This window comes from Lampris incognitus, chromosome 14 (assembly GCF_029633865.1).
Source record: "Lampris incognitus isolate fLamInc1 chromosome 14, fLamInc1.hap2, whole genome shotgun sequence".
NCBI lineage: Eukaryota > Metazoa > Chordata > Actinopteri > Lampriformes > Lampridae > Lampris > Lampris incognitus.
In genome coordinates this window covers 49,476,986-49,497,387 of record NC_079224.1, presented here as the reverse complement: position 1 = coordinate 49,497,387, position 20,402 = coordinate 49,476,986, and the positions used below count along the sequence as shown (strand labels likewise).

Here is a 20,402-nt window from a genome sequence, read left to right as displayed (position 1 = left end):
CCTTACTTAAACCAATATTAAAATAAACTAATAAGAACTTAATAAGCCTTACTTAAACCAATATCAAAATAAACTAATAAGAACTTAATAAACCTTACTTAAACCAATATCAAAATAAACTAATAAGAACTTAATAAACCTTACTTAAACCAATATTAAAATAAACTAAAAAGAGCTTGATAAACCTTACATAACTCAATTCAAAATAAATTAAAAAGAACTTAATAAACTTTACACAACTCAATATTAAAATAAACTAAAAAGAACTTAATAAACCTTACTTAAATCAATATTAACAAACAAAAAAGACTTAAACCAATATTGAAATAAACTGAAAAGAACTTAATAAACCTTACTTAAACCAATATTAAAATAAACTAAAAAGAACTTGATAAACCTTACTTAAACCAATATTAAAATAAACTAAAAAGAGCTTGATAAACCTTACTTAAACCAATAGTAAAATAAACTAAAAAGAACTTAATAAACCTTACTTAAACCAATATTAAAATAAACGAAAAAGAACTTAATAAACCTTACTTAAACCAATATTAAAATAAACTAAAAAGAACTTGATAAACCTTACTTAAACCAATATTAAAATAAACTAAAAAGAGCTTGATAAACCTTACATAACTCAATTTAAAATAAATTAAAAAGAACTTAATAAACTTTACTTAACTCAATATTAAAATAAACTAAAAAGAACTTAATAAACCTTACTTAAGTCAATATTAACAAACAAAAAAGACTTAAACCAATATTGAAATAAACTGAAAGGAACTTAATAAACCTTACTTAAACCAATATTAAAATAAAGTAAAAAGAACTTAATAAACCGTACGTAAACCAATATTAAAATAAACTAAAAAGAACTTAATAAACCTTACTTAAACCAATATCAAAATAAACTAAAAAGAACTTAATAAACCTTACTTAAACCAATATTAAAATAAACTAAAAATAACTTAATGAACCTTACTTAAACCAATATTAAAATAAACTAAAAAGAGCTTGATAAACCTTACATAACTCAATTTAAAATAAATTAAAAAGAACTTAATAAACTTTACTTAACCCAATATTAAAATAAACTAAAAAGAACTTAATAAACCTTACTTAAGTCAATATTAACAAACAAAAAAGACTTAAACCAATATTGAAATAAACTGAAAGGAACTTAATAAACCTTACTTAAACCAATATTAAAATAAAGTAAAAAGAACTTAATAAACCGTACGTAAACCAATATTAAAATAAACTAAAAAGAACTTAATAAACCTTACTTAAACCAATATCAAAATAAACTAAAAAGAACTTAATAAACCTTACTTAAACCAATATTAAAATAAACTAAAAATAACTTAATGAACCTTACTTAAACCAATATTAAAATAAACTGAGAAGAACTTAATAAACCTTACTTAAACCAATATCAAAATAAAGTAAAAAGGATGTTCTGCTAATGCTGTGAGACTCTAACATGCATGTGTAGGACTACACAGGGGAGCTTACTGTAGTACTGAAGGTTCACGTTAATTTTACATAACATGTACTGAGTTGGCAGTTTGAACAAGAGCTAAAAGGTATAATTCTGTCAGCATTTAGTAGATGTGGTGACGCAACAGCTGGCGATCCTGTGGGTTATTTCCTGTGCAGCTTAAGTGTCCACCCTCGTCTCTGCTGGACACAGAAAGACCAGAACTGATTCAGACCAATAAGCCCGCTGCTGCTAGCTTCATGTCACTCACACTTACATCCTTTTACCGAACTATCAAGTGTTTATGAGTCCACACAGTAAATGCTATCAGTTTATCAGACTGTCGCGAGGAGACCTACAGCAGAATGGTTCTTGGCTCCCGCGTCTCCAGCAGAGAGAAGCTGAGCAGGAGCTGTGACAGAAGACAACGTTAATGAACTAAAGACCTGAGGACGCGTGATGAGAAGTCATCAGCAGGGCTGCTGTTTCTACTGAGGGACACACCTGACTCGTACGTGCCCTCACCCGCCTGGCTCTGCTCTGCTTTACAAGCAGTTAAACCAGTGAACCAATCAGAAATCAGGATTTCGTCTGGATTCCGCTGCTCTGCCTCTTTCCATCGGGATTAATTTCCAATTCTGACCAATGTTGGCTAGCAGGTGTTCGTTATGTCAGGACCTATTTCTGTCTTGGAATTAAAACCTTCATATGATCTGAACTTCTCCTCGGCCTCACTCCTCCATCAGCCACTCTCAGCTCCTTCCTGCCGGAGCCAGTGCCGTGTGAAACCATTTACACACCGCCAGCTCAGCCCCATTCTTAGAGTTGGGCCAGTTTTACATAACCCCCATCAGCTAATCTGGAAACTAGATTAATCAAAGTAGCAGCACTTCTCAGAAAGACGGTGCGCAGCAAAACGAGTGGACCTCGTATGTAGAGCAAGGCAGCAACACTGCCGGGTTTACAGATTCGGTTCCGCGGAGCTCCGTGCGTCGGGTTAGAGTCGGAGTACTGATGGTGTCATAGTTTACAAACAGGGTTGGGTAAGATTACTCTGAAATGTAGTGTTACTCAGTACAAATTACATGTCAAAGTTTGTAATTAGTAACGTAGTCCGTAAACTGCGTTACAAAAATATAATCTAATTTGAATATTTTTGGATTACTTCACAAATCAAACGGACGCAGCCACAAAAATCCACAAATATTCTTTTTTTGTCGCTCTCGCCCGTTCCCATACATGTGGAGTCCCCAGCTGCTTCTTTTCACCTGACAGTGAGGAGCTCCACCAGGGGGACGTACCGTGTGGGAGGATCACGCTATTCCCCCCACCCCCGAACAGGCGCCCCACCCGACCAGAGGAGGCGCTAGTGCAGCGTCCAGGACACACATCCACATCCAGCTTCCCACCCACAGACACGGCCAATTGTGTCTGTAGGGATGCCCGACCAAGCTGGAGGTAACACGAGGATTCGAACCGGCGACCCCCGTGTTGGTGGGCAACATAATAGACCGCTACGCCACCTGGACGCCCTCGCTTTTCTGTTTCAGCATCTCAAAACATTTTCGATGCAAATAAAATGCATTTTGCATAATCAACATTTATAGTTGGTGAAATTAAATTAGCCTTACAAAAACAGTACCGGCACAAACTACAGGTGAGGGACAGTCACCGAGTCGTTCAAGCCCTCCCTCTCATGTCTTGAAGTCTCGGGACAGGAAGTAGTACCAAATCATTTAACAAGTTGTTGTCGCAAAAATATACTTGCTGTACATACAGTGCATCGGGAAAGTATTCACACCCCTTCACTTTCCCCACATTGTGTTATGTTACAGCCTTATTCCAAAATGGATTAAATTCCTTTTTTTTCCTCATCAATCTACACACAATACCCCATAATGACAAAGTGGAAAAGGTTTTGTAGAAATTTTTGCAAATTTATTAAAAATAAAAAACTGAAATATTGCATGTACATAAGTATTCACAGCCTTTACTCAGTACTTGGTTGAGGCACCCTTGGCAGTGATTACAGCCTCAAGTCTTCTTGGGTATGAAGCTACAAGCTTGGCACACCTATATTTGGGGTATTTCTCCCATTCTTCTCTGCAGATCCTCTCCAGCTCTGTAAGGTTAGATGGGGAGTGTCGCTGCACAGCTATTTTCAGGTCTTTCCAGAGATGTTCAATGGGGTTCATGTCTGGGCTCTGGCTGGGCCACTCAAGGACATTCACAGACTCGTCCCGAAGCCACTCCTTCGTTGTCTTGGCTGTGTGCTTAGGGTCGTTGTCGTGTTGAAAGGTAAACCTTCGCCCCAGTCTGAGGTCCTGAATACTCTGGAGCAGGTTTTCATCAAGGATCTCTCTGTACTTTGCTCCATTCATCTTTCCCTCGATCCTGACTAGTCTCCCAGTTCCTGCCGCTGAAGAACATCCCCACGGCATGATGCTGCCACCACCATGCTTCACTGTAGGGAGGGTATTAGCAAGGTGATGAGAGGTGCCTGGTTTCCTCCAGACGTGACGTTTGGCATTCAGGCCAAAGAGTTCAATCTTGGTTTCATCAGACCAGAGAATCTTGTTTCTCATGGTCTGAGAGTCCTTTAGGTGCTTTCTGGCAAACTCCAAGCGGGCTGTCATGTGCCTTTTACTGAGCAGAGGCTTCCGTCTGGCCACTCTACCATAAAGGCCTGATTGGTGGAGTGCTGCAGAGATGGTTGTCCTTCTGGAAGGTTCTCCCATCTCCACAGAGGAACGCTGGAGCTCTGTCAGAGTGACCATCGGTTTCTTGGTCACCTCCCTGACCAAGGCCCTTCTCCCCCGATTGCTCAGTTTGGCTGGGCGGCCAGCTCTAGGAAGAGTCCTGGTGGAGCCAAACTTCTTCCATTTACGAATGATGGAGACCACTGTGCTCTTCAGGACCTTCAAAGCTGTAGAAATGTTTTTGTACCCTTCCCCAGATCTGTGCCTCGATACAATCCTGTCTTGGAGGTCCACAGACAATTCCTTTGACTTCATGGCTTGGTTTCTGCTCTGACATGCACTGTCAACAGTGGGACCTTATATAGACAGGTGTGTGCCTTTCCAAATTATGTCCAATCAATTAAATTTACTACAAGTGGACTCCAATCAAGATGTAGAAACATCTCAAGGATGATCAGTGGAAACAGGATGAACCTGAGCTCCATTTTGAGTGTCATAGCAAAGGGTGTGAATACTTATGTACATGCAATATTTCAGTTTTTTATTTTTAATAAATTTGCAAAAATTTCTACAAAACCTTTTTCACTTTGTCATTATGGGGTATTGTGTGTAGATTGATGAGGGAAAAAAGGAATTTAATCCATTTTGGAATAAGGCTGTAACATAACAAATGTGGGGAAAGTGAAGGGGTGTGGATACTTTCCAGATGCACTGTAATAGGGTAGGACTTTGTTATAGTAGCTCTCAGTTTGCAAACGGTATCTTATTCAACTAAATTCTCATCTCACTAGCTTGTCCTTCACCACTGACCACTCTCAGTTCACCAACTGAAATCAACATTCACCAGCGGAAGTCAACGTTCAGCAGCGGAAGTCAACATTCAGCTGCTGAACTCAACATTCAGCCAAATTGCAGTTCAGTTAATCGGACTATGCAGAGCTCTGGATAAGCACTGAATGATTCGGCGAATGAATCTTTTGAATAAATCTTTTTAATGAAGTGATTAGAATGATTCAGTACACTGAGACGAACTCTTGCCCATCACTAGCACAACGTGGAGCACTTGTCTAAGAAACCCCATATGTCAGACAACACACTTGTCATGAGTTAACAGAGCGTTGGTTATCATGAAAGCAAGTTTCATCATTATGAAATGGCCATATTTTAAAGATGTAATAAAACATATAATCAAATAATCTTTGACAATATAACTGTAATACAATGACATATTTTTTGAAATCTAATCTGGGTTGGTTATATTTACTTCTTTTTTGATTATGTAACGCTGATTACATGTAATCCGTTACTACCCAACCCTGTTTACTAATCCAGAGTGTGTGTAGAGAAGAAGTTCAGTCAGCCGCCATCTTGGAAACACTGTCCGGCAGTTGTTGACCAACAAGACTGGACCGGTCTTGTACCATGGGGCGTCATCTATATCTGACATGCTGAGACACACGTCATTTGTTTCATGTTTAGCAGCGCTGGTAAGTTTTACACCTGAGTGTTAAAATGTGTTCCACAGATGGTTGTTTTCACCGAAAACGCTTTTTCAGTTTACCGATGCTTGTAGACGTGTGTAGACGTGTGTAGACGTGTGTAGACGTGTGTAGACGTGTGCAGACGTGTGTAGACGTGTGTAGACGTGTGTAGACGTGTGCAGACGTGTGTAGACGTGTGTAGACGTGTGTAGACGTGTGTAGACGTGTGTAGACGTGTGTAGACGTGTGTAGACGTGTGTAGACGTGTGCAGACGTGTAGACGTGTGTAGACGTGTGTAGACGTGTGTAGACGTGTAGACGTGTGCAGACGTGTGTAGACGTGTGTAGACGTGTGTAGACGTGTGTAGACTTTGTGTAGACGGGCAGACGTGTGTAGACGTGTGTAGACGTGTGTAGACGTGTGTAGACGTGTGTAGACGTGTGTAGACGTGTAGACGTGTGTAGACGTGTGTAGACGTGTGCAGACGTGTGTAGACGTGTGTAGACGTGTGTAGACGTGTGTAGACGTGTGTAGACGTGTGTAGACGTGTAGACGTGTGTAGACGTGTGTAGACGTGCAGACGTGTGTAGACGTGTGTAGACGTGTGTAGACGTGTGTAGACGTGTGTAGACGTGTGTAGACGTGTAGACGTGTGTAGACGTGTGTAGACGTGCAGACGTGTGTAGACGTGTGTAGACGTGTGTAGACGTGTGTAGACGTGTGTAGACTTTGTGTAGACGTGTGTAGACGTGTGTAGACGTGTGTAGACGTGTAGACGTGTGTAGACGTGTGTAGACGTGCAGACGTGTGTAGACGTGTGTAGACGTGTGTAGACGTGTGCTGTCCACCACCTCAGGAAGCAGTGGCATCAGCCTGGCATCTGTGCTAGATAACAGGACCGTGTTAATGACGTGTGTAGACGTGTGTAGACGTGTGTAGACGTGTGCAGACGTGTGTAGACGTGTGTAGACGTGTGCAGACGTGTGTAGACGTGTGTAGACGTGTGTAGACGTGTGTAGACCTGTGTAGACGTGTGTAGACGTGTGTAGACGTGTGTAGACGTGTGTAGACGTGTAGACGTGTGTAGACGTGTGTAGACGTGTGTAGACGTGTGTAGACGTGTGCAGACGTGTAGACGTGTGTAGACGTGTGTAGACGTGTGTAGACGTGTGTAGACCTGTGTAGACGTGTGTAGACGTGTGTAGACGTGTGTAGACGTGTGTAGACGTGTAGACGTGTGTAGACTTTGTGTAGACGTGTGTAGACGTGTGCAGACGTGTGTAGACTTTGTGTAGACGTGTGCAGACGTGTGTAGACGTGTGTAGACGTGTGTAGACGTGTGTAGACGTGTGTAGACGTGTGCTGTCCACCACCTCAGGAAGCAGTGGCATCAGCCTGGCATCTGTGCTAGATAACAGGACCGTGTTAATGGCGTGTGTTCAATAACTGGACCGTTAGAGGTTTTAGGGAGCTGTTCCTTAGTCCATGTGAGGGTCTGAGGACAGGATGTTGTGTTGCTGTAAAGCCCCAGAGGCACATGTGTACTTTGTGATCCTGGCCTATACAACAGGACTGACTTGACTGCGGCCATGGGAATGGGGCCGTGTCATTGGTGGATGGTCTTTGTCGTATGAAACAAGGGGCCTTTGAATGGTCAGTTGTGGCGCCGTGATGAGACACGGTGTTCTGTCATCAGCACCACCACCACCACCACCACCACCACCACCGTCTGACTGTTTTAGATTTAGTCCTCTTCCACAAACTAGACCAGAGAACCGTCTCCACTCTCACTCCAGAATCACTATCACTCACAGACACGCTTTAATCTGTTTCTGTTCTCATGTACAAAAAAACAGCAATAAGCAAATAAAGACTGAGGTCAGGGGTCAACTCGTCGGACTTTAAGAAGAAACAATCAGGATTTCACACCCTCCTGCCATCTCTCATGGATACGCAGGTGGCAGGACAGAAGGGATAATACTGCATTAGCTGCCATGGCACCCAACCGTCTTGTGTGTGTGTGTGTGTGTGTGTGTGTGTGTGTGTCTGTGTGTGTCTGTGTGTGTGTGTGTGTGTGTGTCTGTGTGTGTGTGTGTCTGTGTGTGTGTGTGTCTGTGTGTGTGTCTGCCAGTAGGGTGACTGCAGAGTGTAGCGTCTACACTGTCTGACCCACGGCGGCGCACCACAGGCCCAGGAAGGAAGTAAGCCTGTCCGTCAGCCGTCACACCCGCCACGCCCCGGGCCGGCACAAAGACATCCGCTTTATTTATTCTGTCCTTGTGGGTTACAACCAAATGTGTCGTCCGCATGTAACCACGCTGCTGGGACGGCCCGGGGTCCAGACCCGGGACCGTCTGGCTGTGAGGGACGGTGCTGACCCAGTGGCAGCTAGTGGAGTATTATCCTTACAAGATAAAGAGGGAGGGTGATAAGAGGTGACGCTTCTCTTTCTCTCAGTAGAGCTTCATGGAGGCCTCAAACAGGCGACTCAGGTCCTCCTCGCTGTGCTCTCTGGGGGACAGTTTGGTCACTCGCTCCTGGGGAAACAGGAAATGATGTCAGAGTAGGGCACCGCTAACCGATCCAGACAAGCCAGCGCAGCTGTGTTTGGAGTTGTTTCCATGTTTTCCTTCGGTGTTTCCTATTGGTCCAGATGAGTCCAACACCACAGCCAGGTGGGAGGTGTGAAAACATCCCACGTCCCAGTTTGAATTGTGAAAGCCAAACTACACGTCAACTAAAAGACACATGAGATAAAACAGCCTTAGCCTTTATAAGTGTAACGCAGTCCAGAGCACTTCCTCCGTGAGCACATGTCGTCAGGGAGCTGCTGTGAAGCTGCGTTGTGTGAACACACCTGTGGCAGAGTTCCTCTGACCAGTGCTGGGATGTCATCCGCCCCGTATCCCACCGCGCCGAGGCCGTCCTCCACCTGCAGCTCGTACAGGAAGTCACGCAGCGTGTCCGCCAGCAGGGGGCCAGCATCTGCCCTCTTCACCTGGCTCACATCCGCCCCTACACACACACACACACAGAGCACACACACAGAGAGCACAGGCCATGTTAGTGCCTTACACTCAGAGGTGGAGGTGAGAAGAGCTGGTGTTAACATGGCGTCTGCATCCTTTCTCTCAACCCTGATGTCCGATCACACCCGTGGTCTACAACTGCTTCACACACATTGTGTGTGTGTGTGTGTGTGTGTGTGTGTGTGTGTGTGTGTGTGTGTGAGACTGACTACTGTTAGTGATTGGCGGTGATGAGAGAGGTTGATGTCAGAATGAGACAGTACAGTGATGGCTGCAGGGGTAAAGGTTCTGCGAGTCACACATGGGCCCACGGTGCAGACTGTACTGGCACCTTATTCGGGCTGAGAGCCGAGGTCAGTGAGGACCCGAACACCTGCTGAGGTCATCCAATCACGTTTGACCCCAACATAATAATTTACCCAACCCAGACAATGTATCCGGATACAGAGCAGTTTAAAAACCTGTTCAATACCACACACACACACACACACACACACACACACACACACACACACACACACACACACACTCCTCATTGTGTAGTATGGGACTCAGAACTGAGAGAGAACCTCTGGTTTTACAACCCGAGTCACAGCAGTAGATGTTTTTACAACCCGAGTCACAGCAGTAGATGTTTTTACATCCTGAGTCAGAGCAGTAGATGTTTTTACATCCTGAGTCACAGCAGTAGATGTTTTTACAAGCTGAGTCACAGCAGTAGATGTTTTTACAACCCGAGTCACAGCAGTAGATGTTTTTACAACCCGAGTCACAGCAGTAGATGTTTTTACAACCCGAGTCACAGCAGTAGATGTTTTTACAAGCTGAGTCACAGCAGTAGATGTTTTTACAACCCGAGTCACAGCAGTAGATGTTTTTACAACCCGAGTCACAGCAGTAGATGTTTTTACATGCTGAGTCACAGCAGTAGATGTTTTACATCCTGAGTCACAGCAGTAGATGTTTTTACATGCTGAGTCACAGCAGTAGATGTTTTTACAAGCTGAGTCACAGCAATAGATGTTTTTACAAGCTGAGTCACAGCAGTAGATGTTTTTACATCCTGAGTCAGAGCAGTAGATGTTTTTACAAGCTGAGTCAGAGCAGTAGATGTTTTTACAACCCGAGTCATAGCAGTAGATGTTTTTACATCCTGAGTCAGAGCAGTAGATGTTTTTACATGCTGAGTCACAGCAGTAGATGTTTTTACATCCTGAGTCACAGCAGTAGATGTTTTTACAACCCGAGTCATAGCAGTAGATGTTTTTACATCCTGAGTCACAGCAGTAGATGTTTTTACAACCCGAGTCACAGCAGTAGATGTTTTTACAACCCGAGTCACAGCAGTAGATGTTTTTACAACCCAAGTCATAGCAGTAGATGTTTTTACATCCTGAGTCACAGCAGTAGATGTTTTTACAACCCGAGTCACAGCAGTAGATGTTTTTACAACCCGAGTCACAGCAGTAGATGTTTTTACAACCCGAGTCATAGCAGTAGATGTTTTTACAAGCTGAGTCACAGCAGTAGATGTTTTTACATCCTGAGTCACAGCAGTAGATGTTTTTACAACCCGAGTCACAGCAGTAGATGTTTTTACAACCCGAGTCACAGCAGTAGATGTTTTTACAACCCGAGTCATAGCAGTAGATGTTTTTACAAGCTGAGTCACAGCAGTAGATGTTTTTACATCCTGAGTCACAGCAGTAGATGTTTTTACAACCCGAGTCACAGCAGTAGATGTTTTTACAACCCGAGTCACAGCAGTAGATGTTTTTACATGCTGAGTCACAGCAGTAGATGTTTTTACAAGCTGAGTCACAGCAGTAGATGTTTTTACAAGCTGAGTCATAGCAGTAGATGTTTTTACATGCTGAGTCACAGCAGTAGATGTTTTTACATCCTGAGTAAGAGCAGTAGATGTTTTTACATGCTGAGTCACAGCAGTAGATGTTTTTACAAGCTGAGTCATAGCAGTAGATGTTTTTACAACCCGAGTCATAGCAGTAGATGTTTTTACATCCTGAGTCACAGCAGTAGATGTTTTTACAAGCTGAGTCACAGCAGTAGATGTTTTTACATCCTGAGTCAGAGCAGTAGATGTTTTTACAAGCTGAGTCACAGCAGTAGATGTTTTTACAAGCTGAGTCATAGCAGTAGATGTTTTTACATCCTGAGTCATAGCAGTAGATGTTTTTACAAGCTGAGTCACAGCAGTAGATGTTTTTACAAGCTGAGTCAGAGCAGTAGATGTTTTTACATGCTGAGTCACAGCAGTAGATGTTTTTACATGCTGAGTCACAGCAGTAGATGTTTTTACAAGCTGAGTCACAGCAGTAGATGTTTTTACAACCCGAGTCACAGCAGTAGATGTTTTTACATCCTGAGTCACAGCAGTAGATGTTTTTACAAGCTGAGTCACAGCAGTAGATGTTTTTACATCCTGAGTCAGAGCAGTAGATGTTTTTACAAGCTGAGTCACAGCAGTAGATGTTTTTACAAGCTGAGTCATAGCAGTAGATGTTTTTACAACCCGAGTCAGAGCAGTAGATGTTTTTACAAACTGGTTCATAGCAATAGAGCTTCTCCTGCTGGACTCTACCCTTCTACTGCTGATGTCTCGGGTTAGACTGTAGTTTAGCTTCCAGACCAGTGAAGGGTCTCTAATGACCCAGTTAAGGCTCTCCTCCATTCTGCTCTGTTGTCTGCATCTCAGCTGCTCTCTGTGAGCTGTGTAGAGTTACCCAGGATCTGTGCAGCCTCAAGGTGGCGCTCTGGGCACATGGGGGCAGTGAAGTTGAAGACTGCTGGAGATGTGAGGACCACAGAGAGGCCATGAGGCTGGAGGGTAGAGCACAAGCACACTCAGTCTTTAATTTGCAACAAGTGTGTGTGTGTGTGGTGATGTAGTAGTTACCTGTCCATGATTCATGCTGTTCTTTATTCTGTGGGGTTTCAACTGGACACACACAACTAGACTAAGTGAATTATGTGAGGCACTGTTATGCTGGTGAGCTAGTCAGAGTCTCAGTCTGACAAAATATAATTAGCATTTTACAGTCAGCAGACCATTCAAAGGAACTGATGCAGGTACCAACCCCTTTAACTTCTAATTACATCTTCTTCTAAATAATTGTGTTATCCTGTTTTAATGTTATATCCTTTTCTCATTAAGATGTGTTACTTTTTTCTTTCTTTTTTTTTTTTGTCTACATGGTGATGGTGGTGGCGTGGCTCAGGTCCTGGGCTGTTTCGGTGGTGTCTGGACACTGCTTGTCCTCATCATATTCTTCATATATCTTATAATATCATTATAATTGTGTTGTATTGTGTAACACAACATCACTGCACGTTGTGCGTCTTGAGAGAGAGATCCTCCTCTGTTGCGCCCCCTGAGGTTTCTGCCTGTTAAAGGTTTTTAGGCAGTTGTTCCTTATCTGATGTGAGGGTCTAAGGACAGGATGTTGTGTTGCTGTAAAGCTCCCTGAGGCACATTTGTAATTTCTGATATTGGGCTGTACAAATAAAATGTACTTCCGTGCAAAATCATGTCATGAAAAATGTAAATAGGAAAAAATAATGTAAGGACAAATTGACTTCAATGGGAAGCCAAGTGGCCATCACCCTGTGTCCTGAGACATGATGGAGCAGACAAGTCGCTCGGACTCTCTCTGCAAACGTCGGCACCAAAAGCAGGGCTGTCTTAGGCGACACCTGATGCAGCAAAGGCTCAGAAAGGAGCCTTAACCATCGCATGTAAAACCAGCGCTAAACACCACTGAGGAGCCAGTACGCCTCCGTACACCTCTCAAGAAGTGTTTCACCAGCGAGTAACTGAACACTGATCTGTCACTGAAGCCTTTGTGACAGGATGATATAGCAGCAGCACACGTCTTTACCGTGCTACAAGCTCAATTCCTGTCCACTAGCTAGCAGCTGCAGGAATGAAAGCACTGGGGCAGGGGGCAAGCTCTTATCTACACACCAACGCTGAAAAACCGTCATTGGCTGCATAAGACGCTCTAGACGCAATTCTGGCACTCTGAGCAGTGCGCACAACGTCCTGTGCCAGGCTCAGCCTCACTAAGCGTTCCCATTCAGCGGCCAAGCCCACAAACACTGGCCTGTCATCAGGTAATCCCTGATTACTCCCTCCACCTGGGAGAGAGCGTCCCGCTACCACGGGAGTTCCCATGGCCAGCCTGACAGCAGCCGCTGCAGGCGTGGGAACCACACAGTGCCCGTGCATTCCGGGGCTATCAATATCACCGGAAGCCTCTCTTTCCGTATCTGGTCCAAGAACCGAAGGATTAGTGGAACTGGTGGGAATGCGTAAAGGAGCATCTTGGGCCATGGCTGATGTGCAAACTCATCCACCCCTAGCAGAGGACTGTCCTCAGCACTCATTGAAAACCAGAGAGCACATTGTGCATTTCCGCGTATGGCAAACAGATCCTGCTCCACTCTGGCGACCCTGCTCCAAATCTGGGAGACCAGTTCGGGATAAAGGCTCCAGTCTCTTTGATGTACAAACCGTCCAACCTGAGCTGTCCCTCTAATATGCTCATTCCTAATCCTGTCCTTCTTCATCACTCCCAGTGAAAATCTTATCATCTTCATCTCCTCCACCTCCAGCTCCGCCTCCTGTCTTTTCATCAGTGCCACTGTCTCCAAACCATATAACATAGCTGGTCTCACAACCATCTTGTAAACCTTCCCTTTAACTCTTGCTGGTACCCTTCTGTCTCACATCACTCCTGACACTCTTCTCCACCCACTCCACCCTGCCTGCACTCTCTTCTTCACCTCTCTACTGCACTCCCCGTTACTTTGGACAGTTGACCCCAAGTATTTAAACTCATACGCCTTCGTCACCTCCACTCCTTGCATCCTCACCATTCCACTGTCCTCCCTCTCATTCATGCATATGTATTCCGTCTTGCTCCTACTGACTTTCATTCCTCTTCTCTCCAGTGCATACCTCCACCTCTCCAGGCTCTCCACCTGCACCCTACTCTCGCTACAGATCACAATGTCATCTGCGAACATCATCGTCCATGGAGACTCCTGCCTGATCTCGTCCGTCAACCTGTCCATCACCGTTGCAAACAAGAAAGGGTTCAGAGTCGATCCTTGATGTAATCCCACCTCCACCTTGAACCCATCTGTCATTCCAACCACACACCTCACCACTGTCACACTGCCCTCATACATATCCTGCACCACTCCTACATACTTCTCTGTAACTGCCGACTTCCTCATACAATACCACACCTCCTCTCTCGGCACCCTGTCGTATGCTTTCTCTAAATCTACAAAGACACAATGCAACTCCGTCTGGCCTTCTCTATACTTCTCAATCAACACTCTCAAAGCAAACATCACATCTGTGGTGCTCCTTTGCCATACATATGCCATAAGCACATGCCATACTGGTATTTGAATTAATGAATTCATCCGTTTAGGGGTGTGTGGGTGACGTGGGGGGGGGTGCATCCTTAAAGGCGCTGATCACCATAAGTGATAGTCAACCACGTGCTAAGGGAGGGTCACGTGTCCTAACAAATCTACATTGCAAGGAAGTTTTGCCAATTTTTATCCTTTTCCTCTGTATGAATCATTGCAGTGCAGCTCTACAATGTGTACGATACTTGTCGGTGTTTGTATAGCCCACTGTAGTAAACTGGTTTACGTCTGTTATCCACTGAGGACAGTGAATGACAGAAGAATGACAGAAGAACATTCACAGACACGACAGAAGAACTACTAGTCTGATGGACTGGGGCACCCTGGTGGCTCAGCTACTAGCGCGTGTACCACGTATCAAGGCTGAGTCCTTACCACAGTGGCCTGGGTTCGAATCCAGCCTGAGCCCTTTGCTTCATATCATCTCCTCCCTCTCCCCTGCCTTTCCTATCTGTCTCTACTATTGCTAACAAATAAAGGTGTAAAATGCCAAAAAATAATCTAAAAAAAAAATGTCTGGTGGGCTGAGATATATGTTTTCTAATCTCCGCCAATGGGAAACTCTTCCGCAATGCATTCTGGTATATGTAGTCAATGTAGAACAGCTATCTTGACAGGATAACGTCAATTTATCTGTCGAACTGAATTGAACTGAAGAGGTTATAGTTTTATAAAACTAGATCACCAGCACTGGCTGCACGTGCAGATTATTAGCGGCAAATTGTCCCTTTAAACTACAGGTGTAAACTGGTCATACTGGGACCAGACCAGTACAGAGGTTATCTTACTACCACAGGGTGATCCACGTTGTAGTCCTTTGCCCTGTATGTCTTCACATTACCAGAGATGGGGTAGGACATCCCATGACTAAACACCATCAACATAGGAAAGATTTACATGTTAGTCATTTAACCTGAGAGGATGAAACCAACAGCAAACAAACTTAAAGCAACGGTTCGTATGTCTTGAAGTCTGTTTTATCCTCAGTGTTGATGTAGTAGGTTTCATTGTCAGTCATCCATCCGTTTCTTCATACTGGGCACACAACTTCAGCTTGTCATCTACACCTAAATGTAATTAATTGAGGACAGATCCACAAACTCCTTCAGTGTAACCCTTTCCTCGGTTCAGACAAAGCTAACATGCTGCTAAAGCAGTCTCTCGTACTGAGTTCTAATGGTCCTTTTTAAATCTATTTACATCCTACAACATAGCCTACAATAGATTACCAGCAGGGGGCGCTCTACCACAGCACAGCAAAGCGAAAACAGAGAATTTAGCAAAAAAACAATGTATATTCATGTAGTTGGAAACCTTCTGCAGGTGAAGGCTAACTTGGTCTTTGCTGCTCCACTCAGGTGAGGTGTACAGGCTAAGGGGCAAAATGCTTGTGACCCTGAGATACCTGCTGAAGATGCAGAAGGGTTCATCCCAATACGAATGCTCTGACAACCCTGCCACCAAGGAATACAATCAAGAGGAGTAACTTGCAACATCTTAAGTAGCTCCTGCAGTTCCTGCTTGTAGAAAAGCATCTCTGGTGTTTATTTCACTTGTATTGTTGTGACCATGGGAAAAGGCCCATTGGCAGTGGGGGAAGGCCCACGGACATCCGTGAAAGAGATGGCATGCAAGAGTGTTGGGGCTAGCACCCCGAAGCACTGCATAAGCAAACTACAAATACCAAACAGATGGACTACCCCTAGGCAGACCGAGGAAGGCGGGGGGGGGGGGTCTACCATTAAGGACGGATCGCATGGCCAGAGTCCCAGAAAATGGGATAAGGACTATGAGATTGCAAGACAGGAGGGTGAAGCCAAAAGAAGATGCAACATCTGTAATGGAATATTTATGCATGAACGCAACGTGAAAATTCATCAAGGCAAGTCTAAGTGCAAAAAGCAATTACAGCAATGCAAAGCACCTGATACTACCCAGAGAGTTATCTCTGAGTTTATTTATTAGCACTGCTTGTCAGTCAGAGGAGGACCAGGGCCAGGAGGCAAACCATGGTGCCCCAGACCTCTCTGCTCAACTTGCTCAGAGCACAAGAGGGGGTGAATCTGAAAGCCTGCACGGCTTTGAGGGGAAGCCGTAGCTGAATTTTCGATCAGCAGCAGATTGCAGATGGGCACAATTGGACGAAGAGCTGAGTGTCATCCTTGACAACACCGTGAAAGGAGATGCAAGCAAGAAGATAAAGACTATGGTGCAAGTTGTGTATCAGGCATGCCAAGATGCTTTTGGTGTGAAGGAAGGCAAAACTTTCAAGCAACCAGTGAGTCCCTGTAGGAAGCAGTACCAGATCATAGAATTGTGTGAAGAACTAAGGATCTTCAAGAAAAGGTGGCGGAAAGCAGACGATGGGGGAAAAGCAGTCCTGACCCAACTAAGCTCAGCACTGTGAAAAACCTACTCCGGCTTCGCAAGACAGAGACGATCCAGCAAAAGCAGAGAGAAAAGCATCGACAGAGGAACACCTTTTTTAACAACCCATTCCAGTTCACAGCTGACCTCCTCGGAAAGCCTAAAAGTGGGAGACTGATATGTTCTAAGGAAGAACTAGAGAATAGTATAGCAGCAGCACATGGCAACCCCAGCAGACATTCCACTTGGAAACTGTCCTTTCCAGCTCCCAACACTCAAGCCACGCACCCCCTTCAACATGGCAGACTTCACTCTTTTTCCACCTCTTTTTCTCTCCAACTGTATCCGGCCAATTACCCCACTCTTCTGAGCCATCCCTATCTCTGCTCAACCCCCTCTGCCGATCCAATGAGGGGTGCAGATTTCCACATGCTTCCTCTTGTCAGGGTCTGTTATGTGTCAGTTTCCCGTTTTATTTTGATAGTCTTGTCTCTGTGTTCACGTCCTGTTCCCCATGTGCTTACCTGTCCCCGCCCTTATGTGTTTCACCTGTGCCTCGTTATCCCGTCCCTCCTGTGTGTATTTAACCAGTGCTCCCCCGTGTGTCAGTGCCAGATTGTCTTGTCTCCTAGAGCAGCATTCCAGCGTTTCATGTTAGAGAGTATCCCCGTGGCTGACTGTTTCGTTCCTGGTTTCCGAGTCTCAGTCTCCTGTCTCCGCCTGGTTCTTGAAGTCTTCTGCCTGCCGATTTTGTACCTCTGCCTGTCTGATTGCCTTTCTGGATTTTGACCCTTGGACCGAATTAAAGACCCTGAGAACTGGTTACTGCCTGCCTGCCTGCATTTGTGTCCGCCAGTCTCTGTGTTCCTGACACCTCTGATACAAGTGGGGTCGCCAGCCATTTCTTTTCACCTGACAGTGAAGGGTTTCACCAGGGGGACATAGCGTGTGGGAGGATCATGCTACCCCCCCCCAGTCCCCTCCCCCCCCCCGAACAGGCGCCCTGACCGACCAGAGGAGGCGCTAATACAGCGACCAGGACACATACCCACATCCGGTTTCCCACCCACAGACACGGCCAATTGTGTTTGTAGGGACGGCCAACCAAGCCGGAGGTAACATGGGGATTCGAACCGGCGATTCCTGTGTTAGTAGGCAACGGAATAGACTGCCATGCCACCCGGATGCCCCAGACTTCACTCTTGATGAAGTAAGGGCAGTAGTAGAAAAAGCTCGAGCAGGATCTGCTCCAGGTCCATCAGGCACCACTTACAAAATTTACAAAAACTGCCCATGGCTACTGAAGAAAGCAATGCAGACAGTCTGGAAGAAAAAGCCGGAATTCTGGCTCTGGACTCTTGCTGAGGGCTGCTTTGTCCCTAAAGAACTGAACTCATTAGGACTTGGCCAGTTTTGAGAGATCTCCCTGCTAGACGTTGAAGGGAAATATTCTGGTCCATCATTAATAAAAGACTAACATCGTATCTACTCACCAAAGAGTACATTGACACAAGTGTCCAGAAAGGAGGAGTCCTGGGGTACTCAGGATGTCTGGAGCATAAATCAGTGATCATCAAGGAAGCAAAGAGCAACAAAACACACTCTCAGTCATATGGATAGATCTTGCCAAAGCCTACCCAAGCGTACCTCACCAGCTGATCCAAGATGCATTGGAGCACTTCTACATTCCATCAGAAGTAGTCAAGGTTGTAATGTCACACAGGGATTCGCTGAAAATGAGGTTCACCGTGGGAAATTTCAACGCCAAATGGCAAAGGCTTGAGAAGGCCATCAGGGCAGAATGCACAATATCAGTGGTCCTGTTTGTGGCTGCTTGAACCTACTATTAAAGGCAGGAGGAATGCAATGTAGAGGGCCAAAAGTGGAAGCCATAATAAGACATACAGCCTGCGGAGCATTCATGGATGATATAACTGTGATGACTCCATCCAAGGAACATGATGGATCCTAAGTTCACTGGAGAAGATGGCTACATGGTCACAGATGTAATTCAACCCAGGAAAATCTAGGAGCCTAAGTATTCTGAAAGGAAAGCTGATAAAAAGCATCATCATTAATCAAGGGGCTGAGATTCCAAAGATTCAAGAACAAGGGCTCCAATACCTTGGAAAGAATTATCACAGCACTCTTAAGGACAGTGGCAACCTCAAAGACACCATGGCTCAACTAAACATCTGGCTCAAGGTAAATAACAACAACCAGCTGCTTGGAAGTTTTAAGATGTGGTGCTTCCAGTATGGCACCATACCCAGAATGCAATGGCCATTCTTGCTATATGACTTCTCTATGACTCAAGTGGAAACAATGGAGAGACAGTGTGCAGGAAATTCTTGCAAAGATGGCTGGGTATCCCTCCAACTACAGCAAGACCTCCAAGCTCCGCTTACCACTCTCATCAGTGGTGGAAGAATTCAAAGCCACCAAAGCAAGAGCAGTCAGTACACTGCTACTGTCTGAGGATGTGAAATCAGACACGCTAACAAGATCATTAAGTGTGGCAAGAAGTGGAAGCCTCAGGAAGCAGACAGGGAAGCAGAAGCATACTGGAAACATCAGGAGATCATTGGGGTAGTCTGTCGAGGATGGCTAGAACTTGGAAACCACAACATCAAGAGATGCAGTATGGCCAATGCCAAAGGCAAGACAGGACTCGTGGTGCAGAGGGTCCAAGAGGTAGCGGAAGAAGACCACCATGTAAAAGCGGTAGGGCTCACCTGCCAAGGACAGTGGATGCAGTGGGACCAGGCTATCGAATGATCATTGTGCTGGGAGGAACTCTGGGGTACTGCCCAGGGCAAGTTGACCTTCCTCCTGTGTGCTGTTGCTGACCTCTTGCCAACTCCAAACAATCTAAAGATCTGGGGCGAACAAGACGACCATCCTGCAAGCAGTGTGGCGCACCCTTTGTACCCTGAATCACATCTTGACTGAATGTCGCAAAGCACTGGACGAAGGCCGATACAGGTGGAGGAGGCACAACAAGGTCCTTACAGAAATTGCCAAATGGACATTTCACTTATGAAATGAGCAGTATGACGGACTGCTGTAGCATCAGGTTAGCTTTGCCGAACCATTTGGTTACTTTAAACTGTAGATGAGAAGCTGGAGCTGTGTGTCCAGTATAAAGAAAAGATGGATGCGTTAATATCCTAAAACACCAACAGTAATGAGGTCAGATGTCAGAGGCACAACGCTCTAACAGTAAAGAGAATTTATATTACTGTGACCCCCAAATGATGATAGATGATAGAGAAGTGACAGAGATAGAATGATGGTATAAATCTGACTTTAAGGCTTCAGGTTTGTGTTCTCTGCTAATTCTCTATTAAACATTTACTGATTGTGTTGAGTTGCCTTTGTTTCTCCTGTTCTATGTTATTTCTGATGTGTGAAGGATTTATCAGATGTGAGCATCTGTTTTCTGTTTCGCATGGAGTGTTGTCTGTCTGTCTGGTCGGTCTATATTGATGGTTGGGTCTTGGTTTCACCATAAGTGCACTCCTGCATTTCCAAAGCCAATTCCAGCAAACACACTGGCCAGATGCATGCTGGAGCGAGCCTCCATGTCTTCTGGGTCTCTCACTGCCCTGTGAAAACGGAGAAACCAACAGAATAGCAGTTAAAAAACAGATGATGATGACTGTTGTAAAAGTAATACTCTGAGGTAAAACCATTACTGTGCACAGTATTCTGCTAGTCACCAGTAAAATAATATCTGGGAACAGTCAATGTCATCCAACTGCAAGTAATCTTGCAGCTCCCAGTGACTACCAGTAGAAGGCTGTGGTTGTACTGGTCCACTCCCAGATCTGAACGGATGTAAGTGTGTGGTGTTCACACCAACACAATAGGTTAACA

General features: G+C 44.8%; 1 protein-coding gene across 1 annotated transcript in view; it reads right to left on the bottom strand.

The window, feature by feature from the left end:
• Positions 1-7,392: 7,392 nt before the first annotated feature.
• Positions 7,393-20,402, bottom strand: part of adhfe1 (alcohol dehydrogenase iron containing 1) — a 40,562-nt gene continuing 27,552 nt past the window's right edge. Inside the window, exons 10-14 of the mRNA XM_056293148.1 lie at positions 20,033-20,131; positions 14,945-15,023; positions 11,435-11,531; positions 8,519-8,676; positions 7,393-8,198 (exon numbers count right to left, since the gene is read on the bottom strand). Of these exons, the coding sequence (XP_056149123.1) occupies positions 8,115-8,198; positions 8,519-8,676; positions 11,435-11,531; positions 14,945-15,023; positions 20,033-20,131 (517 nt within the window). The 3' untranslated portion in view covers positions 7,393-8,114. The remainder of the gene's footprint in view (positions 8,199-8,518; positions 8,677-11,434; positions 11,532-14,944; positions 15,024-20,032; positions 20,132-20,402) is intronic.